Consider the following 26,690-nt stretch of genomic DNA (forward strand, 5'->3'; position numbering starts at 1 on the left):
TCATTAAATTAGTCTTAACACCAATGTGTCTATTTATGTATCGTTTTCCCAGCACTTTGTCTTCATAAGTCACTACATGTGTGTTGACTTTCTCTGTGCTGCTGCTCGTTAATTACCATGAACAGCAACATCTGTAATCATAATAAATACCATGAACAGCAACATCTGTAATCATCATGATAAACCAGAGGCTGCAAAACGAGTGTGGAGAATACAGTTACATGGTACAAGAAATATACACTTACAGAATTGTTTCTCTTTTTGTCATTCATCAAACAGATGGAGGTGATTCATTACCTCTGTGAGCACTGCCGGAATAACCTGCCAAGGGGGCCCAGGGTAAAAATGAGCTTCTGGGCCCCTTTAAACCCCCAGGGCCTCTCACACTTTGTATCTGTTTTGTACAGCATTCTTATGAATACTATGTGCCACCAGGTCTGCTGGGTGTATATTTGTGATATGTTATTAAGCTGTATCTGCTTTGAATTATAATCCACAAGATTTTCATAAAACGAAACCCTTATGGTCGGCATCTTTTCAGCAATAGCCATTTATTGTTAGTGGCGGAGTCCGCCAATGCCTCTCAGGATTCAATTTGCCGATAATGATTATTACACAAACAAACAAACAAAGAACTACAAAATGCTAGTTCGTTAACTACGGCTGGTCTTTTTCTGCACCGTGAACCCGAACAGTAATACTAACTCATAACAATCATGGGTACAGTAATCAAACCAGTTTTCTGAACGAGTAATACTGTTTAAATTGTATGTGACCTATGTCTCTGGGTAAATATCGATATCTAAATGATAACTTCTGAGTGGACAGAGGGACGTAGCGTCTGACGTCATTGGCGTCACGACGTTCATGCTCGGTCTTGACGTTCCCATGGGAAATATTTGTAGAATTTGCTTTTCCCATCACTTTTACACAAACCAGGCCCGACAAACAGATTACAAAACAATCAGTAGCAGCCTGAATTAGTAGCACGGTAAATCCCGTTCTTAAGTGTCAGACCCCCCCAACCCCTCCCACACTGTGTCACCCTTTGGCCCCTGTGTCTCAACACATGTTGACCCCCCTTCAGATCCTTATGGTTTACAAAATAAATTCCAGTGCTTACCAGTGCACTGCTCCTCTGTCTCATATCCACTCATACAGTATATCTTCATAGCCGCTTACATACATACCACTTACAACACACTCATAAACACTCAAGTCCAGTGTACACTCCCCTACAAAAAAAGAACAGTCTTGGCATGTCCTTATGGCTTCTCAAGTTCATCCTTGGATTGCAAAATTCCACTAGTTACAATCATTACTTCTGCCTTCTGTTAAACAGAGAGACCCAAACACAACCAAAATCTAATGACATAGGATTTAGACCAACATGTTACATATAGACTATATATTTTCTAGAGGGTCCAGTACTCTTCAGAGTCAGGAGTAATTATTTTGTGGTAAGATTTGGGCCTCAAATCAGGGAATCTTGCCCACCTAATTATCTGGGTTCATGGTCTGAATTGCACCACAGAAATAATAGTTTGTGGTTTGTGCACGATTAAACTAAAGTCTATGACTGTTAAGAATACAAATTGGAAGCTTCAGCTACTTGTTCCTGATAATTTGAGAGACACATAACAGCTGAAATAATGTACTTTCACATTATTTAAAAAAGTTGATATTGAAAGACATGACAATTTATAGGTTCAGAATAAAATACGTCCTTTGTTTGATTCAAAAGTTTGCTCTCTTTATGGCATCCAGTAGGCACAACAATGGGTTCTTATCTCTTTTTTCTTGTATTTTATACAAAGACCACATGGTCCTTAAAACATGAGATCAAAATGAATCCACGACCGATCTTCTGTTTCTTGTCTGTTGGATGATTCCTTCGGGTACCAAAACTTGTCTTATGTGTACGGACGTAGAAGTCCATCATGTTATTCCTTTGTTGGTGAGTTAAAGCCACAATTTAACAGATACATATTTTGTTTTCTCTTCCAAGTTGTTAGTTAAAGGTGTCGTAACTGACAGTTGTATCTTATGACACAATAATAAAAAGGAAACTTCTTGCACTTCACTGTAGAATAGATACACGATAAATCAAAAAAGGACTTCTATAATGGTACAAACTCTGTTAATGTAAAACATGACCAGCACACACTTTTGTATTTGAGTTTTCAGTCTTTTTTATTGTGTCTCACCACAGGAAATGATACAACCCAAGCATTTCCCATACACAATGAGGACATTGCAGAGGACATTGCATGACGTTTTCTGACCAGAGCAACAAGTGGATCACTTCACAGAGATCCCAATTCCAAAAATCCAACATAATACAAGAATAGCAAACAGAGCTTGAAAGTAATTTTTGTGTGTTTTTACTCAATTTGTTTCCTATATCTTACATGTGACTTTTCAAACATGTAAATCAAAGTTGTTTTGATGATAAAACTGATCTTTGACACAGAATTAGTCATACCCATTTCACAAAATAATCGGTTGCGCAGCATCACTCATTCTCAAAACATTCAACAGAAATACAAAGTAGAGGTAAATCCTACTGTTCAACCTTTGCTCTACATTACAAACAGGCTGAAAAGGCTTAGGTTTTGACAAAATTAATAGCAGATTACACTTTATACTTAATCTACATTCTTCGCTTCTCAAACAAGTCTTAATTCTAAATCTTGAAACTATTTGGCTGCCAATGCAAAAGAGGTTTACTTCTGGCCTGCAAAGTGCTTGTTGAAGATGCCTTTGGCAGTCTCGAGGGCGGCGTCAGCTGGGACAGGTATGTGAGGTGCGACACCAGCTCCCTCCCAGGCTGGCCCGGCGACTGTGTCAGAGTGGACAGTGGGGATGCTGAGGAAGATGTCAGTCTCACCAACTCTGAAGTTTTTGGGTGGGTGGGAAGACCCGGCGGTGGTCTCTCCGACGATCATCGCACGGCCAAGCTTCTTCATGATGTAAACAAACTCCTCCGCGGCTCCGGCAGTTGCTCTGCTGGTCAGCATGATCAGGCTCTTCTTGGAGCCGTACCTTGTGCCTTAGATAGAGAAAGAGATGGAGGCAGAACAAGGTTAAAGGTGTGAGGTAGACGAGTGCTGGTTAGTAAAAAATCTATGGAATCTATGACTTGATTTCTTTTTTTAAAATTACCTGTGAGTTCAGGCAGGGTCTGGAGCTCTGTGGTGGTCCTGGATGGTCTGTCGTACAGCTTGTCCAGCACAATCTGCTTGTCGGCATCAAAGAAGTAAGAGCAGAAGCCTGCAATGGCTGTTGTTGGGCCACCAATGTTGTTCCTGCACCAAACAGTAGCCAGACCATCATAGAAAGGTTAGATTCATGATGAAATCTAATGGTCCTTTGTGATGATGAACATGATACATACAAAAAAATACTACACTTATGCAAACTAAGTCCTTTATATTCAGAGGACTGATGAGCAATAGCGGCTTTAGCGGATGATTTGTTTTCCAAAATGGACACACTGGATCTTGAATAGAAGCTTTTACTTGTGCAGGATTACCCACCTGAGGTCAACGATCATAGCATCAGTGTTGACAACTTTGTTCCACACATGCTCAATAATGATCTGGGCGATGGCCTTGACCTCCTCAAAGTCTCCAAACATGTCAAAGCGCAGGTAGCCGATGTTGTTCTCAAATATGTCAGTATGGAAGGAGACTTTGATCAGCTCAATGTACATCTCTGGAGAATAATCCTGGGGTGGGTGAAAAATAAACAACTCAGCATTTGTTGTATAAGCATAGGCAATATGTCTAAGTAAAAGTACATTTATCTGTTTTTCAGGTATATATTTCACATATTGAAGATATTTGAATTGCTGCATATTACACGTTTCCAAATATATATCATATATCATATCCTCCAAAGACTTAACATGTTTATCCAATGCAGTGTAAAATCATCTTTCCCACATGACCACAACATTTGTAATGAATACTTTTAGAAACGTTTTGAACACAAGATAATTTTTTGTTGTACAAGTAAAGTGTAAATTAAAAACTCTTTCAAAGAAACTTACGTCAGTAAATAACCAACTAAATAGCTGTTTGAACATCAACAAATGACACCTAAAGACACATCCAAAGACCATAATCTTATGTACAAGGGACTCACCATGGGTGGCAAGGCTGGGGTGTTGCTGGTGGTCTTCAGGCTCTTGTCCCCAGACAGGGTCTTCAGGTCAGCAGACAGCTTCACCTCCAGACTGTCCTTGGAGACCACCTTGCTGTACTCGCCGGTTGCCAGGAGCCCTTTCAACTTTTCTGCAACATCAGCACCAATATCTTCAAAGGCGTAGTTGTCTGCAATCAGGGTCGCCGATCCCTCAATGATGGCTGGAACTTGGACACGGAGGTTGACGATCTTGATGGCGGTAGCGAGGGCGTCCTCGGCGTTAACCTCCACATCGGGGGTCACACCTGTAATCTCCCAGGTGGAGCCGGTGATGGGGTTGACGGACTTTGCAGTTGGCACGGTAACATAGAAGTCAGTGTCGCCCACTTTGATTTTGTCGAGTTTCACAGAGCCCCCAGCAGTCTTCTCGCCCACAATGGTGGCCCTCTTCAGGTTCTTCAGGCAGTAGGCAACATCCTCGGCAATGCCCTTGGTGTTTTTGCTGGTGAGGATAATGAGGGGTTTGGTAATGCTGTATCTTTCCCCCAGCAGTGCTGACATAGAAATCAGCTTTGTGGTGGTGTTTGAGGGACGGTCATACACGCTGTCAATGTGAATCGGAGACTCGGCTTCGGTGAAGTAAGACACAATGTAGGGGATTCCTGAGATGTCCCCGCTGCTGGTGTAGCGCAAGTCAAAGATGAGAGCTGAGGTTGGCAGGATTTTATTCCAGACCAGGTCTAGGAGCAAAGGGCCAACCTTGTCAGCAACCTCCTCCCCGAGGATGTGATCGATCCTCAGGTAGCCGATGTTGCCCTCCAGGATGTCGAGCTTGATCGAAGTCTGCAGGACGGCAATTACCTGGTCAGGGGGCAGGGGAGGCATCTTCGGGGGAACCACAGGGACATAGTTTGGCTCATAGGAGACCATCAAACGTGGGTCACTGACTGTGGTCTGGACTCCAGCACTGAGTACATTAGCCAAGGCGTCAGCGTCTGGGATGCTAAGAACCTCTGTGTTGCTGCCGGCTGCTTCAATAGCCTCCTTCATACCCGCCAGCTTCTCTGGTGAACAGTAATTGTCCATGATGATTTTTGCTATATCTATGATGATGTTGGGGGCAAACCCGGCATGGATAAAAGAAACATTCCCCAAAACTAGCAGAGGTGCAACCAGGAAGATAAGCTTTGCCATTTTTGTCAGTTTAGTCAGACAAAAATTGAGTAGATGGAAAGTGCAAGTTGTTGAGCCAAACCTCCTTCTCCGAAGAGTTTCTTTGTCGAATGGCACTGTTTTGGCTGCAAGGTCTCTGTTAACACACACATAAGAGGATTTGCGACACAATAAACCTCTAATCGCATTATCTTGAGTTTTCTGTATGGCAATAACAACCTAGCCATGTCGGTGTAGTAACAAAGAGGTCTTGCCAAAGATAGTCGTCTTAAATTTACACAAGGTATTTCAAACACCTATTTAAGTGCGTCATGTGAGGAAAACTTTGTAACTCAATATCAGGAAAAGAGTTTAAGGTTTGTGATTTCACTTATTAAGCCTCTTGGTGTCGATATTTATAAGTGGAAGTCATTGATATGTAACTTTCGTGTTATTTTTGAAGATGAAAACTCAAGAAAATGTTGAAATGGAGCATGTGAAAACTCATGATTGCCATATAATTCAAAACTTAAAGCTGCTCTTTCATTTCTTCATGGTCAAAGAGAAATGTTCCTCTTGATGTCTGGAGAGTAAATTAAATCCCAAATAATTCCACCAATAACCACTGAATGATTTTATTACACCTTTAATAGCAGTTGTCTCTCATCTACAGTGGTGTTGAAGTGAACAAGAGTCAGTTTAGGTTTGTTTGGTACTTACTCCCTCTGCTGGTAGTTTTACAGTGATGGAACAGGGAAGCTGAAACCCCCCCCCCAAAAAAAAACCCCAATGCAACAAAAATAAATAAGCAAGCAATCAAGAAATTAATCAATGACATGAGAAATTGTCCAATACAATGACATACATCAACATTAATTTACATAATGATCAAAACATTTTTCATGAATTAATATGGGTCAACAAAATATTTACCTAAAACACATTTAAAATGTAATAAAAAGGGAATAACATAAAATATTAACACAGAGGAAAAAAATGGCAATTTCACATGATGAAAATACCCAGGTTGGGAGGTGTAGCGTCAATAAAAATAGTGCAGTGTAATTTATTTCAAGAAACACTGATAATTGGTGTATTAATACTTTGTATGATGTTGTTTTATTCACAATACTTCACTGTTCACACTGCAATGAGGCTACTGTAATGTCAACGGGCTATCCGACATTACTGTTTTTAATTCCAGATTAGGAGAGCAGATTTGAGATTTGATCCTTACCCACTGCTAATAAAATTCCCGCTAATAATAAGCTTATACATCAGCTAAACACCTTGAATGTAAAAATGTATTTTATAGTGAAGACTGGATGGTCTGGGATTCTGGGAGATAATGTTGATGTCACACAGGCAACACTTGCCGCACAAAGAAAATGGACTATGACATTGAAGTGGTGGCTAAACACAAGACAAATTAACTCCTAGTTTATAAAGGTTAAAGTGAGCATACACCATGAGGAACTATTTTCCTTGCTCTCTCTTCAACAGCCTTGTTGCTATGAGTCTCTGTGCCAAAGGAAGAGCGTCCTTTGCCTGGGCTATAATGTGAGGCTCAATCCCTGAAACGCTCCACACTTTCCCAGTGATCGCACTCAACACAACCTGGTTAGGGATGGAAGCGTACAGGACGCTGTCCCCGATCTGATAGGTTCTACTTGATAGAGACCCTCCAATCGTTGGCTCTCCAATGATTGTGGCCCTTTTCAGGTCCTTCATAGAGCGGGTGAACACTTCAGCTGCTGACCCTGTCATGTGACTGGTGAGGATATAGACGTCCTTGGAGGACCCATACCTTTGACCTCTGACTTGAGGCAATGTCATGACCTCTGTCATGGTGGTTGAGGCGCGGTCGAAGACAGTGTAAAGATGCCGCAATGGTTCAGCATCAAAGAAATATGTGCACAAGAGGGGAATTGCGGTTGAATATCCACCACTGTTGTACCTCATGTCAATTATGAGGGCATCTGTGTTCACTATCTTGCGCCACACTGATTTTCTCAGCTGAGGCCCAATGGCTTTTACCACCTCTACATCTGGCATCATGTCAAACCTCAGATAGCCAACATTACCTGGCAGAAGCTCAATTTTAAACAAAGCGTCGATTATGTATCCCACTTCTTCAACATTGGGGATTTTTGGGCCATCATGAAGTGACTCTGGCTCGACATCGCAGTGGAAGACATGAAGGCGATGATCGCCTGAAGTCTCTTGAAGGTCTGCCGTCAACTGAGATGCCAAAGATTCAAAGTCAACCACCGACCAGTACAATCCCTCAGCCCATTTGCTCAACAGTATCTTAATCACCTCAAGCGCTACAACATGGATTGCATAGTGTTTTTCTAACAGTACTCCAGTTCCTCCTATGAGGGACTGGAGCCCTTGGTGAAAATCTGCAATCTCATGAGCGTGCTCCACAGCTTCCTCAGCTAACACAATGGCATCAGGAACCACACCACCTCCTAGCCAGAATTCACCATGGTTGTCTAAAAAGTTTATGAAAGGGACAGTGATGGCAATATCTGTCCCCTCTATCTGGAATGTCTTTGAGTGCATTAGAGTACCAGATGTAATTTCCCCAATGACTGTGCCACGATGTAGTGACTGTATCAGGTAAGCAAACTCTTCACCGGCACTTGCTGTATAGTAGCTGGTCAACACGTAAACCCCACGTTTGGGGCCATAGGCTGGGCCTGCAACTTGTGGCAGAGATCCATATTCTGTTGTTGTGTTCTGAATTTGGTCATATATTGTGAAAAAATGATGCTTCTTGGAAACGTCCTGCAGATAGGACAGTATAAGGGCGAGAGAAGTAGAGGAACCACCTATATTATAGCGTAAATCAATAATCAGGTTATCAGTGTCTTTGAGGGGCTCCCATACCTTTTTTGCCATGAGCTCTTCTAGTTTATCCCCTGCAGACGACTTGAAAAATTGGTCAAAGCGGAGATAGCCAGTATTGTGTGGGAGAATTTCTACTTTGATCGTTGTTTCTACCAGTACTTTTAATGATTCCAAATCATCTGGAAAGTTGTCAAGTGCAAGATCCTTCTCTACTATGGCAGCATTGTCTTGTGTGTATTTGATTATCAGCCGTGGATCTTCAGACATAGTCTGGAGGTTCTGGTTCAGTCTGACAGCTAGGTCCTCCTCAGATACGACAGAGAATAAGTCTGTAGATTGCAGATGTTGAAGGATCGCTGGAACTCTGTCGGTAAAAGCATAGAACCTCTCGATTATGTTGGCAATACTCTGCACAACTTTTGGAATGGCACTCCTTATAGCCAGAAGAGACCTGGCTTTTGCGACAGCCTCCTTGGCGATGACGTTGACGGTTGGGGAAACACCACTCACTTCCCAGGTATGGCCTGTGATTGGACTGACTGATCTTGCCACAGGAACTGTTATGTAGAACTCCGACTGGGGGATCCTAATCTTTTGAACTTTTACGGAGCCACCAGCAGTCCTTTCCCCAACTGTGATGGCCCTCTTTAGATTTTTTAATGTATATGCCACTGCCTCAGCAGCCCCAAGGGTATGTTTACTGGTCAAAATAATCACGTCTTTCTTCTTTCCATACCTTTCCCCAATAATTGACGGCATGGTCCACAGCTCCCTAGTTGTATTTGAGGGCCTGTCATACACAGTGTCAATATGAATGAGGGGCTCAGCATCTGAGAAATAGGAGATTATAAAGGGAACTCCAGACAGTTCTCCAGCTGTGCTATACCTCAGGTCCAAGATCAGTGAGGATGTGTGAGCAACTTTGTTCCAAATGTTGTCTCTCAGCAGGGAGCCAAGCTTTGCCGCTGTCTTCGTCCCAATGACCCGATCTATCCGCAAATATCCAACGTTATTGTCCAGGATATCCAGCTTGACAGAGTTTCTCACCAGCCTGATCAGCTGCTCTATGGGGAGAGATGGCAGCGTAGGTGGCATCAACGGGACGAAATTGGGCTCATATGACACAGTCAACCGCGGATCGTTCAGTGCCCCCTGAGCTCCAGCTGTGAGTACAGAGGCCAGGGTCTTCCTGTCTGAAATCTGCAGGATTTCTCCACTGTTGATGGCTTGTTGGACGGCCTCCTGCATCCCAGCCAAGTTCTCAGGGAAGCAGTAGTTTTCCAAAAGGATCTTGGCCATTTCTAACATCAGGGCGGGCTGGAATGATGACTTGACGGATGGAGTACATAGGAGAAGCATCAAAAAAAGGGATGGTGTGTGTTGCGCCATCGCCAAGGTCTTCATCATCGCTGATGGAAAGATAACAACTCAGTCTTCTCTTGCCCTGGGCTGACTTAGTCCTTTTGCCTGTGTTGAGAGATGGTTGTTTTTATAGGAGGGAACATTGTCACTGTCATGGTTTTTTTTGGACACAACAACATCAACATAAGAGGCTTTTGTTCCCAATAAACCTTTAATCGCATTATCTTCAGCCAGCAGACAATAACAGACATAATCAAAAATGGTGAACGGGAGCCTGTGCAGTTTCTTACCTTTTCCCACACAAGCAGAATGCATTACTCTTATGCAGTTGCATTGTCTTTGTTCAAGGAGCTTAATGTGCTTGACACAATTTACCATTACTTTCTGTAGTCATATTTCGGCATTGTTTTCTAAATTCACCATATGTCATCTCATTAATATTTAAACATCGTACAATTTTCTTCTAGATACAAAAGAGGGACGGGTCAAACATGTGTTTGAGGTGGACTGATTGATGCGAAAGCCTGATCAGAAACTCTCATGCTCACTCTCTCTCACTCCCATGTTTGTTATGGAAGCTTATGGTGGTGTATTTTGGTGCTGTTGGTAGCTTTAGGGGTCATGTCTGGGTCGCCCCACTGGTGACACGATTATAGACACGTGGCAAAGTCTTCTTAAAACACATGCGGGATCAGAATAGGGTAATGAAAAACACCACACACCCACACTCTGGATATAAGAACAAAAAGTCTTTATCTGGATTGAATGCTGAGTCATTTGCTTATTCTCCTTTTTTCTCCTGTTTTGTTCTTCTTTCACAGTGGGCTATTGTTTCTCATGGTTTAATGGTCACAATGTATATCTTTTTATTTGGTGGACGGTGAAATAAAGAAAAGGTTTATGTGAATAATACGTTGGTGAAATGAAAGTCCTACGTTGACAATTAATTCAAACTATATTTGTGTTAAAATCTATATGTAGACCTTGAATCTGCCATCAATAACGAGTGGTACCCTGATTCAGGCAATTTTGCAGCTCAGCGTTATGCAGCCAGACATCATCTCCTTCCACATACTACAGTACACAGTGCTCAGCTAATCTCCACGTCTTAACTTTTAATACCGCCTCATGCCTTACATAATAAGTCCCCTATGCCAGCTCCCAGGACACAGATCGAGACTTTTAAACAGTGCATTGTGTCATACTTTGGTTATAGCAGTGGCGTAGATATTACAATCCCTAAATTGCTATCTTGCTTGAAATACAACAGTGGCATTTTAGCTTTGAAAATATTCTCTGAAATCAAGGCTGCTCTGTCAGATGAAATAATCTCATTGTATAATTTGCATGTTAGCGGGCAAGAACAGCTACTCATTAGCTATTTCCGTAAACTTGTTAGCCTGCAGAGATTGCATGAATCATAAATTCATTATTAAATACCCTGGCCCACAACTTTACCGCTCTGATCTGCTCTCATCAGCGTCATTTCCAGACACAGCAGGCAAATGTTTTCATATATATATATATATATATATATATATATATACATACAAACATTTTATTTGATGAATTTGTGCACACAAAATATTTGTATATACAGAGAGCCTGCACGACGCACCCTGCTGCAGTCTCTAACTGGAGTGATGTTGCAGGCTGTCAAGCACGAGGCAGATCCGCTGGTTACGTTTGTTTTGTTTTTTAATTTTTAACCAAATAAACCAAAACGTGGGAACATTTAATCAAATTGAGGCAATACATTTCTATCTTGTTCCTTGAGAAGGAATTATATTTTGTGCGCGCTAATTAGTAAATTAGTAAATCAAAATACATTTTCTTTCTCTCTATAAGGCCAGTCCAAGGATCCGTACTGTAAGTTTACAAGGTCGCAATTTGTAACTTAGAAGTCTACAGCTGATTGTGCTTCTCCCAAGTGGACAAAAAAATCAATTCAGGCAGGCTCAAGATGTAATATTGTACTGCTAATCCAGACATTCTGTTGTCACATGCTGTTGGGGGCAAAAGTCAACTGAGCCAATTATTTTGTTGGACATTGAAATGGGATTGCCTGCCTTGTTATTGATGCTATTTTAAGACGAGAGCAGTCACCCCGGAAGGACGCGCAAGTGTCTACATGAACTTGACCCCTCATTTTTGTCTTGTCACAGAGGTTTCAGCGCTGATAAGGATGTGTCACTGACTTCAAATATTTACAAAACTGACACTGTGCATTAAGACGAAAATATTTGGATTGAGTGGAATTAGTTTGTTCTACTTGTGCTTTTTTTTTTTCTTCCTTTATGTGATACAAGTCTCGGCCTTTGAGTAGTTTAACTGTGATTTGACTCTAACACAAACGACAAATTACAAAAAAATATGATTTACAGACCATCAGAATTTAGGTAATTCAGGATTTGTCTTGGATGGTGTGAATGACACATGCAGACAATATTCACAACTTTTCCCACCCTTATAAAATATTGCCTACATTACAATCACAAAAGATATCGTGAATCACAGAATTAAACATTTTACAGAATTAAAAGCTAACAGTCACCAAGTAAAACAGAACAAAACTTTGTAACTCTTTTTAAAAAATGAACAAGTATATATTTATGGTACTTACATTGTTCATAACTGAGCCATTAGGACACTTGAGCTTACACAGTATATAACTGCACCAATGCAACAGAATGCAATCTGCCATAGAGTCACTTGACAGAGCCCAGTCACTGCTAAAGGGAGACAATGACGCACAGCTGTTTTCACTATCCTCTAACGAGCAGTGGCAGCAGCTATGATTAAATGCAGGAAATCAATAATCCCTATACTGCTACTGCATGTATTTACTGGAATAAACATACCAGAGAAGTTTGTGATTGAAATGTAAAAAAATAACAAAATTAATCCATACAAAATCCTAATCAACTCACTCCTCCTATGCAATCAGTGGCACGAGATCGACCTACAAAAGGCCCTTCCTCCACCTTCCCCACTCTTCGTCTCCACACCACTTTGTTTCCTCTTTACTCTTGTATTTTCCTTAATACATTTAAAATTAGGTTCTTCCAACTTGAAAACACTAGTTTCTTCCTTCATGTTGCCTCCCTTAAGTCAGGGTTGTAACAATATAAAACCAATTCATTTCCATACGTTCTTTTCTCCCCCTGGCTGCATCCTGGAGCTGAAACAGCACTTGTCTTCTCTGATTTATCTAGTGTTGTGTATATTTTGAGAATGAGGTTAGCATTATTTGTAGTGCAAGTAATAGTTATTTGTGCTGTGTGGTGAAAGTATAAATCAATCCTCTGAATCTGTTTGTAAAAGGCAATGCTAATATTTATTAGTTTGAAGCTTCCGATACAAGGGGATTAGTGTCAATTTAGGCAACAAAGGCAGTTGCATTTGGTCTAGCTAGTCTATGAGGATTTTATTGGTTTGAGATTTATGAATTGTACTACACAATGGTCACCACCTGAAGTCAAAGAAGTAGGAATTGGACAGAAAAAGAAATTCAGTCATGCAAAAGAAAGTTACTAAATGCAGCTAATGCAGGATGAGCTGAGTAACTAAAATAAAATTTAATTTTGTGACAATATTTTTATTCATTTGAGGGTAGGAAAGCCTCAGAAACAAAATGTAGACATCATGAAACATACAGTACAATAATAACTCTCCACTCAGCAATGTAGCATGCATGTTCAAGCTGAACACTGTACAAGTCTGTCTACGGCAGTGATTTACAGAATACCACTAAAATAATATATATATATATATATAAACAAATTACACTTTCAATGGTAATGTACAGATTTACACTAAAACTAGTAGATGAATAACAGATGGACAGCTGTGATTAAATGTTGCCCTATTAATGCCAACAAGTCTCTTAATTTGTTCTAGAAACATCACTGATGGATGTACTGTAGCATTATTATCTACAAAAAACCCAAATATTTTTTTAGTTCTTGTAATAGTAACCAAAGATGTCTGATAACAAACAAAACTAACGTACTTTTGTTTTTTAGATTAGATTTTTACGATTCATTTTTTGTTTACTTTTTACATACTTTCTGCTCTGTTTAACATTATTTACTGCATAAAATTACAATTGTATTAGTTTTGTTGAAATGTATTAGACCAAAACAGTGTGCGGGCAAGCTTTTTTATGTACATATATCCAGTATTAAATACCCAATATAAAGATATCTGTCTCCTTTTGTTTTATTGCTTAGTGTGGTTAACATGTAAAATGCTAAAAAAAACAATTTTAACAAAGGCCACAGGTGCCATTAGAATTCATAGCAGCACATGCAAAAAGTGTAACTGACTTGTTGATGGTTCCATCATTCAAAACATATCCCTATTTGTGAGTTTAAGACTTTTTCTTAGCAATAGATTTAAAGGAATAGCATAAACTGTAAATGCTACATAGCATTGTTTCATGACTACAGTGTAAAAAGGTACGTACAGTATGTTTAATGTAATGTTTTATTATATTGTTTGTACTGCTAGCGGCTTGGCTCTAAAAATGCCAATGTCGGTCCACCAATCAACAACTATTGGACGGATTGCCATATTTCGTTCAGACATTAATGCTACACAGAGGATGAGCTCTTATGACTTCGGTGATCTCCTGACTTTTCCTTTTGTGCCACCAGGTTGACTTTTGTCTTTCTAAAAATCCCGACAGCTATTTGATCTGATCAACCTCAGCTGTATTGGTCTTTCGTGCTGATTAGCAAATGTTAGCATGCTAACACCATGTCAACATGGTAAACATTATACCTGTCACATACTACCTATTTATTTTAATATACTACCTATCTATATCAAGAGAATAAATAGGTAAGGCATCCATGTTCCATGCACTCTTTCTTATTTTGTACTGCAACTTCTGCAAAATTGGTATAAATAAAGTTCTATCTCATCTTCTTCTTAGACCTGGGGTACTTTTCTTCTACTTGGCCTGTGGAAGGTATGAACAGCCGACTGACTTTTGAACCATTATGATCACCTGTGCTACCACCAGAGCTGACCAATTCTCTCTGACTACCTGCAACCACACTCTGCCACCTTCATCTCCTCATAAAGGTATCTTATAGTGAGGCGTCCGTTCTCCTGATACATGACTGTGATGGGGTCCAGTTTGATGGGGACGCAGCACGCCATGTTGGCCTTCTTGGGGTTCCTGAGGTTCATCACCGCCTGGATGAGGGCATGTTTTGAAGGGGTCGATTCGTCTGTCAGCGGGTGGTAACACAGGCCTCGACACTCAAAGGCGTCATATTCTGGAGGCGCCACGATCCAGCTGTCCCAGCCGATGTCCCTAAAGTTGACCTTGAGAGAGGTCCGCTGGCAGTATTCCGTCTCTGCCTTTCTTTTCTGTCTCCGTGGATGTTGAACCTCCGGGATCTCGTTTGGAAGCTGATCTCCTCTATTCCAGTCGGCGTCGGAGTGGAAGATGATTTCTTCTTCGTGGAGGATCATTTCTCTTAATTCCTTCTTTGTTTCCCTCCTCCTGCTACCCAGGTCATCTGAGAAGACTATTAAAGCCGCTGAAGTATTATTTCCAACAGACACGCTCATATTCAAACAGCCTGCATCTTCTTCTCCGCCTTTAGAGGCCCCACAATCCTTCCTATCAACCACAACATCAAAAACAGTTGCTCCATGGCCCGACTTGATCCAGCTCTGAATAGCTGTGGTCACATCAAACGTCTCCCACGTGCTCTCCAAGCCTGTCACCTCTTTTCCAACCAGCAGTTGGGTGGTGGATGTGAAATCGTTGTAATCTACTTCATAGACTTTGATGGTGGCCTTGAAATTGTGGAAGGTGACCCTTGGTCTGGCTTCTGGGAAGAAGAAGAGCTGCAGTTCGGCAGTAGTGATCTTTTCATGGTTGGGGATGCTGACGTTGAACTGCAGCCTGTGTTTTGACTTTGTTCCATTTGTCACAGAGAGAGGGATATCTGTTGGATAGATACAAAGAGGTTAGAGGGGTTTATATAAGACAGACGCTGAGATCTGCGCTGCCTGACATTATGTCAGACTGATTTTAAAATTATTTTTCTCTTAATAAATCAGTAGGATATGTCTCATTGGGGTTTGTTTTGGCTTGTGTACTTATTTGGTCCAAAATAATGTTGATATTACTGCAGTTGCAACGATTAGCGGTTGCTTTGTGCTGTTTGCCCCATCTGTGATTTCAGCACTCAGTATGTTACTACATGACTCCGTCTGGACTCTGCATGTTAGTGCTATGATACAAGTGACCAGGCTGCAACCTCCGGCTCTGAAAAGTAAAGCCAATGCGGAAGTGCCTTAGACTTGCATTCTACTAGCCATCAGAAGGCGACTCCTCTGGTTGCAAAAGAGTCGGATTGTATAGAAGTCTATGAGAAAATGACTCTACTTCTCACTTGATTTATTACCTCAGTAAACATTGTAAACCTGAGTTTATGGTCTCATTCTCTAGTTTCAAGTCTTCTTCAATACAACATGATGTATATTTGGTAAATTATAGTCCCATTTAGAATACAATAGACCATAAAGCGGAGTAGGATTTAGGGCGGTGCTACCTCGTGATTGACAGGTTGCTACCAGAGCCGTACACTGCGCCTCTACAACACTCCTCTGCAGTCCAGACATGGTCACTTCCATTCACTGGTTGCAAAAATCAAAGATGGCGATGCCCAAAATAGCTAACTCAAGGCTTCAAAACAGCATTCTACAAACCAATGGGTGACGTCACAACGACTACGTCCATTTCTTATTTGCAGTCTAACAGAGTAAAGTACAAAAGGCTTAGGTCACAGGAATATCAATTTTTTAACAATCTGGACTGTGGCCTGGACCCATAAAAGAGAGACAGCTAACACTAGCTAGACTGCCTGCTTTCTATAATGTAGGATGAACTGAGTGCAGGAGCTGCCAATGACTGAAATAAAATGAATTTGTGTTACATTTAGCAATCTAAACTAGCTTTCACTTCTTCTTTTTTTAGCCTGGCTTTCTAGCTTCTAATTTCCGAGGGAAATACAAACTTCATCACACAATGTGATCCTTTGAAATTTTGAATATTGACAGAATAATAGAATCTGCTAATGAGTGACAGCCAACACTAAAGTGTGTTTTATCAAAGTTTGTAGGCTACAGGGCTCGACCATGCTCAACTTAAGAGTGCAATACATTTTTTTAGAATTATGGCCATTTATTTAAAATTTTCCACAAAAATAATCCCTAATTGAACAATATTACTAATAAAAAATTTGCATAGAAACTAGTTATATAAATTAGAAAACCGAAATATACATTTGGCATGTAGTGATTTCCAAATATTGAACTCTCTGACTGTGGGGATTACTAAGGGAAAAAAGACCCCAGAATAAGACTTATCTTTATTAACAGGAAGTGACTCCCTCAAGCTACACAATATTAAGATAATTGCATGTCATATTTCTTGCATGACAAGTTAAACTCTGTTCATGTACCTTGGACTGTGAAGCTTCGAATGACATCAGACTGAGGGTTTGCCGAGCTGTCCGAGGCGTACTTGTTGTAGAGCTCCATCATGAATTGAGGAGGGCAGATCTTGCTGTTTTCCTGAGGAACATCCGACAGGTTGAGTTTCCTCAGAAAGCCCTCCTTCATTGTTCCCAGGAGGTTCTCCATCCTGGAGTCGGCGTCTTCCTCCTCCAGAAGGTCCTCCTCTGACAGCTGGGAGTAGAGTCCCTCGGGGTCCTCACTCTGGATGTCATTATTGAGAGGTTTACAGGTGCAGGAGTCCATACAAACCACCAGACACAAACAAACCTGGAGCAGGAAGGATCTGGAGCTCTGCATTTTGAAATGAGGTCCTTTCTAATCCCCTGAGCTGGCACAAACTTTACCTTCTGCCCGGCCTGAAAACAGACTTTGCGACGGCAAGGTTGGAAAATGGAGATCCCCAATGCAAGGACCACAGTCCTGATGTCCGCTCCCATGCTCCCAGAGTAAACAGGGGGACTTGTGTCAACCAAAATAGTAGCTTGGCCAAGCTTATCACTGCCATTGATGCCTTCTTTTAAGCTTTGTTATCACCAGAGGGCTGGCTGCTAATGAAGACACTGTAAACACTTGACAGCGATAATGAGAGAGGCACTGGATACTGTGAGGTTACTGACAAGCAGACATCTCCATAAAATGCCTTTTCCCAGCTGGAGGGTGACAGCGTTGAGGCCAGTGGAAAGAAAACACTTAAAAGAAACAGCACATTGCATTCTTCACCACAATCATTGTTAAATATTTCTTACAAGTTAGTGTTGTTTAACCTTTTATCCAGCCACTCATTGCAAGTAACGCACATGTTCCAGATACCAAAATGTCTGCTGACTGTGGTCCCTTTAAAGGCACTGATAAGGAAGATAGCCTACTATATCTGACAGACTCTGAAAGCTTTAGGAATGTGCAAGTGAATTGATCTAAACCAGTCAGTGACAAAGAGCAGTCACAAATGCAACAAGTAGCACTGTGAATTAAAAATGACATACCTAATATCACATAATGTGGACATTTAAATTCAACTGTTCAATCTCAAATGGACCTCATACCCAGACCAGACAACAAAGATATTTACTTGGCAAAACATCAGCATGCAGTATCTAAAAAAAGTAGCAATCAGCTGCTAACATCATTAGCATTGTAGATGGCGTCATTTAGTGCAATGCCACTGGGAGTTTCGGAGAGGTCAATATTGAGCCGACCAGCACAGAATGCGCAAGACCCTTGTTTTTCCACTGTAATTGAGAGGCCACATAGCATGCTGGTCAATTTAACAGATCATTTAAAAGCCCCTCAAGAAAGTCACACTTTGTCATACGTTTGTTTTAGTGCCATTTAGTTTTGTGTGAAACTGCTCAGTGAACCACATCTCTCGCTGTCCTGCTGATGACCGTACATATTTATTTCGAAGTAATGTGCCATGGCGGTCTAACGGAAGGCACAGGACTTTACCTCTCTATGCCAATACCCCTTAAACGTGCTTTTAAACACAATTGGTGTGCACCACTGGTGCCGAGCAGCGCCAGCCTGCTCACTCCAGGTTGCTGCTTATCTCATCACACAGCTAAAACCGGAACCAAAAGCCAATGTGTCAGGGGACGTTGGCCTGAGTCCGGCCTTTCTTGGAATTTCTGTCTTTTACCAATGCAGCCACTCAGTACTCGGTTCATGCCGGGTTTCATAGAATTGCTTTCATTATGGCCCATTTAAGCATGAGAGAGTTCCTCTCTATGGAGTCAATCAGTGATGAAAGGCGACGACAAGACCAACTGGCACGGACACAACAAATAATGTCGACATGCAGGAGGAAAACAAACACAGCAGGGAAAACTGGACTGAGATCTATGTGTTGTGAAACTTTGGTCATTTGACTTTAGGCCAAATTACTGGGCTGAAAAATATGCAGTACAAAACTGTACTTTAATTATACTAACATTTTGCAGATAGACTGGTCTTTGATGGCTGATATTGATGAGGCTTGCAATGGCTAATGTCTGGTGCCAACAGTCAGTACAGAGGTTTCTGTTTCCAAGTCAAGCAATTCAGAAGTTTCATCCAGAATTTCTTTATCAGGGTGCAAAAAGCTTTGAAACAACATTTAGAACATCATGTAACATTTAAACTCTCCAATTAGCTGTTATATTTTTAACAGCCCTTTAAAGCAGCATTCAACAGGAACAAAACTGTTAACACAACACTGACTTATTATCACCGTGTAAAGTCGATTTTGTCAAACTGGTAGCAAATAGTTGCTTATTTCCACATCCAGCAGACACAGAGAGCAACTGTGCTTCTGTCAATCTGCCGAAAATAAGTTCAATATTCACTCTCCTCCCAGCTCTGGTTTTCGTCTCCTTCAACGGCTGTGAAAAATATGTGGATTTTTGCTAAATTCTACTGATGAAGTAAAGTGGGTTTATTACGTTTTTAAAAAAATTTGAAAACGGCTGCCTGCTCTGACTGGAAACAACGCTGATGAAAACAAAGCGCTGAAAGAAGTGCAGCTTTAAGGCGGAGTCACTATTATCAACACAGTTAGAAAAACCGGCAATTGCCTTACAAAATGAACAATACTAAAGAATAAATCAACACTATCACGCCACTTTGACACATTTCTGTTATATAAAATACATATATATATAAACATACATACATACATATATAAGTAAGTATATCTACGTATATATATATATGCATATGTGTGTTATAATGTATATACATAGTAGCAAGGTATAGTATGTCAAATGCACACAAAGTCTGTGATTTATACTTTTTATAAAAACCTAAGGAAGTCAGCAAGTGTCTTTGACCGTATGTACAGTTCAGTTTATTTCCTTACCATGCATACATTATGTCTACGATGTGTCAAACCACACATCACACAACTATTCAAATACACTTTGAGCCATACAGTTATAAGGTCCGATACATTCATCCCTTTTTTTTAACTTACTATGGAAATCTACCATCATTACAAACTTAACATTATATCTTTGATGAACAGTATTTATGTATCGAAAGGGAAATACTGAGTAGCAACAGGAAGTGCTAAAAAGAATCTGAATTGTAAGTCGTCTATAAAAGCGTCTGCTAAATGACTGTAATGTAATGTAATGTAAAACGTTCTCCTTATGGTTTAGTCTCTTCAACTTTCCCAAAATGCACAGCAGGTGGCAGCAACGCACCGCTTCTCCCTCAGAAGCGAGCGACACATCACGTCTCAGTAGGCGTCAAAATACACTCAGTATATACAAGATAAACAAATGGCTATGGGAATATAGTTCAAAGAAGATATTACCTCTCACGCATGAATAACGTCCCTTGCTAATATGTGGGAGGTGTTCAATGGCAACAAGGTGACATCACTTAAGAATAAGTACCATTTTAGTTGGCGTTAGTAACTACAGTATTTACATGACGAGGGTTGATTCATTTGGTAGGATGTAAATGTGCTGCCGTGCAGCTTCTGTGTCCCTCAGACCCTCCTGAGTCCGCGAGTCAGTGTGCAGCTCATCAGTTTTGTCCAAATTTCAGTTCAATCCTACCGACGGGGACAAGCAGCAGAGGATACTGATGTCCGAAGGTTTCAGAAACTGTTGAAAACCCAGACGTTGAGCTTGGTCGAGTTGGAAACATTTCCAAAAACCAGGCCTGAGTCCAGGCCGAGACCGAAGAAAGTGTTATCTCGTCTAACACCGAAGCCGGGAAGATCACTTTATAAAAGTGAAAGTGTGCTGAAAAAGACTAAAGGAAGTTATTGAGAGATGAACAGAGATGAAGATCTACCTGCATACATTTTTTTACTTAACTTCAACCTCCAGACGGTCAATACATTACAGCAACAGGTTTGTATTAAGTGCACTTCTATAAACTGCTTTTGGGTGAAGGGAGAAAAATAAATGCCGGTGGCCTGGGTGGAGGAAAACACATCTATGGAAACTGTTTCGTCAATGTCGCATCATGACAGAGGCTAGTCCAAGCTTCACGACAGAGTTCTCAAACTGAGACTCAAGAGTTCGTCCTCTCGCTGTCCTCATCACTGGTGTCCTCTTCGATGTGAAAAATGCCCTTCTGATATATATATATATGCTCTACCTGTACGTCCTCCTTGTAACCTTTCATCTTCATTGATCGCACGTCCTGCCGTCTCCGGCCCTACCGACAGGCGCAGGTATCCACAGACATGCCGGGGTAAACCTTCAGCGCCATATTCCTGTTTGTATCGAGGAAAAGGACGCTGAGGGGACTCATCTTTTCTGGAACACAGCACGGCTCGGGGACGCCGGGGACGATTCCCACCGCTCTGACGATGCTCTGGATGGTGGCGTGATTGGAAGGACGCGCCACCTAAAGGAAATGAGTGGGAGTAAACGGGATTAACGCTGACAGAACTTACTATTATAACAGTAGAAACTAAGGGAAAAATAGATAAACATGATGCCTGAAAAGATTTGAATTTTCTATTATCTGAATCAAAATGAAGATGAGCCCAGTAACCTTAGGGATGGGGAATCCACAGGCCCCTGCACAGTAGTAGGCGTCAAATGACTTTGGCGCCAAGACCCACTCACTCCAGCCGATGTCAGCGAAGTCCACCCTGAGGTAACGCCTGGAGCAAACCCTGGGCTCGCTCCACTGTCTCCTCCTGGCCTTTTTCATCGTCCTCTCATCGAAGCTCAGCACCTGGGGCTTTCCCAGGCCCTCGCCGCTCTCCAGACTCTTCCTTCCTGGCTTCACTGCCGCTTTGGCTTTCGCCGGGAAGTACGTGTTCTGCCACAGCTCATGATTCTTCAAGGTGTTGTACTGGACCTCTGGAATGTCGTTGGTTTGGATCTGGAGGTGAAGCTCCCGCCGGATCCTTGAGGCTGAGGCTGAGGGGGACGCGTCCTCCGTCACAGGGAAGGGCCCGTACCTCTGGAGCGACGTGGCCACGCTGTTCGGCTCATCTATGGCCCGATCGTCAGCGTATACCAAGACATACGGCAGGTTGGCTGGAGAGAGGCGCTCTTGGCCGTGAGGGCTCCTCTGCTGCCCCCGAGCCGCCCCGAAGCCCATTTCAAACTCCACCGTGACCACGAGCTGTTTGACATCCCTGGCGTGTTTCAGCACTGCCGTTACATCCCTTGTTTGCCAAGAGCCTTTCTTGAAAGGAGCCAGAGTTATGTTCCCGAGCGGTGTCGCAAAAGCTGAGTTTGTGGAAGAGGATCCGTGGAAGAGGAGCTCCGGGGGGGCAGGATAGGGATGCTGGAGGCCGCCGGATGGGTGGCGAGGCCTCCGGAAACGCCACGGTCGCTGGTGCTGGCGGGGCCGCTTGTAGAGGAAATGAAAAGAGGCGAGGAGTATGAGCTCTGATTCTTGGATGGTGGACAGGTCGAACTGGAACACGTCTTTGCCATGCAAGACTCCTGGAGAATTTGAAAATTGAATTAGAAAACTGATGAGAAAGGACAACCTTATTTTCATTCTCTCTTCCGTGCTTTTTCAAATGTATCTATTGGCTTTAAAAAGGACTCTCTGGTTTAACCAGACAGATGTTTTCTCAAACCTATGCTAAAGACCTGAAAGAGGATCTACCTCTGAAGTGAACAATGAAGATTACTAAAGCGATCATGTTGCTGCCTTGTACCTTCCCCCAGCCCTCTTCTATCATATCATTCTGTCACATTTGACTGACATGAATAACAACATCCAATACGTTTTCTGCAAAAATGTTGCTCAACACATCTGACTGACATAAGCAGCAGCATGGAAAATATTGAGCCCAGCACGCTTAAGTGCTTGCCTCGCGCACGAACAACAGCCTCATCCTGGATGGCTATACTCTTGAAGTTCACCCTCGTCTCCCACACTTCCACCACAGCCTGAAAGACAAACATTGGGTCGGTCCAGCAGGTCTGTCGCGGGCATATGGAAATGCTTATGGCAAAAAGAGCTCCTCTGAGGCTTTTTGCTGTGCAGCCGGTGTCTGGGTGTGATAATAGGCTCTTGTGTAACACCTAGGCCGTTGCAGCTACTGGAGAACTAACAGACTTAAAAGTCCCCCGGATCACTAAATCATAACACCAACGGAGCATATAGGTGGAGATGTTTGGCACCAGTGGGAAGCGAGAGCAGCTATGTTATTGAAACAACCTGCGTTTAGGAAGCTGCACTGATGATATTATAAAGATCAGAATGCCTTATCTCAAGGGACTATTTTGTTCACAACATTAGACTATTCATGTTTTTACGTAAACCTTCAGCCCGTTTCTGTATTTTTAGTATGTAAACAGTTCATGAATGAAATGTGCAAAAATGAGTAAAATAAAAGTAGAGAAGCCAAAACGAGATTGGACATAAGCAGTATCATAAAACTGTTATAAGTTCTAAAATGAGTTTGTAAATAAGACTAGGCTAATATGCTGATTCGCCTTATTTTAAAGTGCAATAGGAAATAAACAGTTTGTCTATATTTTAAAATTTCTGGGAGAGAGCTAATTTAGACTTTTTAACAAAATGCCCAATCAATATGTATCGGTCCATAATATTACCTGGAAATATCTGATAGATAAGCAGAGAGTTATAAACATAACTATCTGTTTTAAATCAGACTTCCCTTGAAGTGCAGTGCTGATTATTTTATGATGACCGGTTCTCTCCAAGGTAACATGGGTTTGATAAACGCTGTGGCCACTCACTCGGGACAGCCTTAAAACTCCTCACGGTGTTTCCGTCCCTCTGGCTCTGCGGCTCTTTGCTGTACTTCTCGTACACTTTGAACATGTTGATGGAGACCATGTCCCGGTTCGCGCCTTCGTGCGCAAAGACGCGCTGCTCCACAGCCGCTGAGACTTCGGCACCTTTACGCGCGGCTTCCTCAGAAACCATTTTACCCCAGCTCGACTCCAGAATCAGTAATATGTGCAGAGTGTGAAGAAGCCGGCTCGCCATGGTTGATGTTGGAGGAGATCCCATTAAAAAAGAAAAGCGGAGAAACTTAATTCAGCCAGAAAAGAAGCAGAAGGAGCGCTGCCTTTCTGTCTCTCGCTGCTTGATGCCCACCCAGGCTTTCCAGCCGGTATCCAGGTAATCCGTGTCAGACCCGCACTCCGTGGTTCACGGTCTACAGCTGTTTCTACAATGGGAGGAAGACCGGGAGGTGGGGGGGTCGCATGCATAGAGCTCTGCTGCTGGATGTCAGATGGTGACGCCTCGGAGCGCACAGCCAACGAAAGACAGCGCCGCATTTTAGGTGAGCTGCTTACGAGTTCTGATGAGCAGCACAGTTAAGAACAGAGCAGTTCCCCACGAGAATATTAAACCTGCTGTAAATATGCAGCATCCACTCAAGTGGTGTGACTATTTCAGGTTAAGGCACAAATATCCTCCTAACAGGTTTTAAAGCTGCAGAGGAATTAAATAATAATAAATAAATAAAGGAATAAAGGAATTAACATTAAAACACACACTCTGTCCCAGAGTCATATCACCTCTTTTAGGGATAAAAAAAAAACAACCCACAATAAGTTTTGACTTTACTTTAGATTTAGATTCAGATGCTCATCTCAGTCTCTGGACAGATTGAGTAACAAGCAGTCAACAGCGTCTTTTTAGGCTCTCCTCTGCTTTCTGTGTTTCTCCTGCGACACAATAGTTTCCCTGTGAGAGAGAGATGGCAGCAGGCTATAGAGCCACCACGGGTCAGACAGCCATTAAAATACCTACAGGTCCCGAGGGGGATCACAAGGGGCTCTTTGACACCGCAGTTGTCTTACATCGGATATAAAGGACTCTGCAGGGACCGGGCTCCCCCTCGGTAAAACACTGGTGTGTTTAAAGTTTGTGCCGCGTCAACGAAAGAGCCAGATAGCATCTGTCTCCACCCGGGGAGCCATCGAACTGTGTTATCACTCAGCGTGGGCTCGCCTAATTGGTTCTAATGGGGCTGTGAGTCTTCCTTTGATGGTGTTGCAGGCTGTCCTCACCAGCACAAACAACGGCATTAATCATTCGATCAAACACTTAAAACGACACAATGCTTGTGTTTTCCTCACAAAGCAGCGGCCTTGTGGTCATGCGAGTAACGACTCGTCTCTCTCGGAGGCAAAGGCGACTGTGGCCGAGGCTTGATTTCCAACCGGCCCCTTGGGATGGTGGGGCCCTGAAAGTGGCTCGACGTAGTTATAGCGCCACAAAACCTCTTAGGAGGGAGGTCAGGGAAGATGGTTGGGGGGCACAAAAGGGCATGACTTTGATGTTGGAGACCACAGGTCACATCCATTCTGCCACCAACAGCTACATTTTGGTTTCTTTCACCATGACCATACTTTTTTCCTAACCGTAGCCTGATAGTTTTACTTGCCTGAAGTTAACCAAAGCTGGCGTCAGATCAGAAAATACTGAGTCGTTTTGGACGGCAATGACAGACTTTACTGTTTAGGTGTGAGGACTTCAAGCACTTCATTTATGACTCTTCATTCTGCAATGAGAGCTTATTGGTTATTACGGATTGGTCTGATGAGGATTGTGTTCCTGCAATCAGTCAAACTCCTCATGGGGTCATTAAAATTGAATTAGTCATTTTGAATAATCTTTAGTAATGTGCACAATGTTGAATTTTGAGAAAAAGTGAGCACGGCGTGCATTCAGGAATGAGCTGAATAACATCAGCCGCTACATTCACGCTCCACAATCCGTAGCTCAATGAGCAGCTGGGTGGTTACCAGCTGACCAGTCACGTCCAATCATATTCATGATGTACAGCACAGCCATTATAACACGATACTTCTCGCTATCACTCACTTCCTCCACCACCCCAACCTTTTATGAGCTAAGCTTTTTGGTATAACTGCATACACATTTGCTATGAGCGGTCAATTCTTCGATGCAAGTTTCTCTGCATGAAATTTACATTTCTTCCAAAACATTCATCACGTAAAATGAAATAGCGAAAGCAACAACACTCGGCATCTGGTATTAAAGAAAAATGAGTTTCATCCTCACCTCATGTCACAGGATTGAATCCCCCTCCATCTGGATCCATTGAGGTCTTTGCATTCCAATATTGTGCAAAATATCGTCATTGTATTCCTCTTATTATTGATTACTGAAGCCTTGATCTTTGGTTTTAGGGACAGAGACAAAATCTGACTTATAACACTAATGTTTGAAGACATTGTGCCTCCCTGCCTTGGAGACGTGGAAATACGTCAGCCAAAAGGCCCCAGCTCCGTATCGACTCCTCTTGTCTAGCAGCTGTAGCTACTGAGCCAAAACTGCCCCACCAGAGTCATTAGCCGCCACTTCAAAGGTAATTTATTAAACCCGTATGAGTACTTGTCACACCCACGGCAAACTTCATGAGACCTCTCACGTAACGGCTTTCCCGCAATGGGAGAAGTACAGAAAATGTCAGGCGGACAAGGTTCATAATTTGTTGAATTGAAAACTGTTATATCCAATGAGCATAAATTCTCAATGATCATAAAGTCACCTCATTATCATGCGGTTTTGCAGGCAGAGATCAAAGGAGCATGTCCAGGCCCTGTGTCCCACACACGTCAGCCTGGTTACCAGTATAGCTGCTAAACAAAGTACGGAGTGTGGAGAGAGTGAACGTAGAGAAATGGTCATTAAAGCTCAAATATTAAAAC

General features: G+C 42.2%; 4 protein-coding genes across 4 annotated transcripts; all 4 read right to left on the minus strand.

Moving 5' to 3' along the window:
- Nucleotides 1-2,726: 2,726 nt before the first annotated feature.
- rbp3 (retinol binding protein 3) lies at nt 2,727-5,343 on the minus strand. The gene is made up of 4 exons (XM_076093361.1): nt 4,150-5,343; nt 3,540-3,730; nt 3,166-3,308; nt 2,727-3,052 (listed from the first exon to the last, which is right to left on the minus strand). The coding sequence occupies exons 1-4, from the start codon at nt 5,341-5,343 to the stop codon at nt 2,727-2,729; spliced, it is 1,854 nt and encodes a 617-aa protein (XP_075949476.1).
- A 1,434-nt stretch (nt 5,344-6,777) lies between these two features.
- On the minus strand, nt 6,778-21,186 carry irbpl (interphotoreceptor retinoid-binding protein like). Its single transcript, XM_076092755.1, has 3 exons — nt 21,154-21,186; nt 17,525-17,575; nt 6,778-9,486 (listed from the first exon to the last, which is right to left on the minus strand). The coding sequence occupies exons 1-3, from the start codon at nt 21,184-21,186 to the stop codon at nt 6,778-6,780; spliced, it is 2,793 nt and encodes a 930-aa protein (XP_075948870.1).
- On the minus strand, nt 14,569-17,501 carry gdf2 (growth differentiation factor 2). The gene is made up of 3 exons (XM_076093362.1): nt 17,409-17,501; nt 17,010-17,331; nt 14,569-15,488 (listed from the first exon to the last, which is right to left on the minus strand). Exons 1-3 carry the CDS (start codon nt 17,499-17,501, stop codon nt 14,569-14,571), a joined length of 1,335 nt encoding a protein of 444 aa, XP_075949477.1.
- A 27-nt stretch (nt 21,187-21,213) lies between the features above and the next one.
- gdf10b (growth differentiation factor 10b) lies at nt 21,214-23,991 on the minus strand. The gene is made up of 3 exons (XM_076093716.1): nt 23,736-23,991; nt 21,556-22,463; nt 21,214-21,405 (listed from the first exon to the last, which is right to left on the minus strand). Exons 1-3 carry the CDS (start codon nt 23,986-23,988, stop codon nt 21,214-21,216), a joined length of 1,353 nt encoding a protein of 450 aa, XP_075949831.1. The 5' UTR covers nt 23,989-23,991.
- Between the last annotated feature and the right edge of the window lie 2,699 nt (nt 23,992-26,690).

This window comes from Anarhichas minor, unplaced genomic scaffold (genome assembly GCF_050575085.1).
Source record: "Anarhichas minor isolate MPS153535 unplaced genomic scaffold, ASM5057508v1 ptg000017l, whole genome shotgun sequence".
NCBI lineage: Eukaryota > Metazoa > Chordata > Actinopteri > Perciformes > Anarhichadidae > Anarhichas > Anarhichas minor.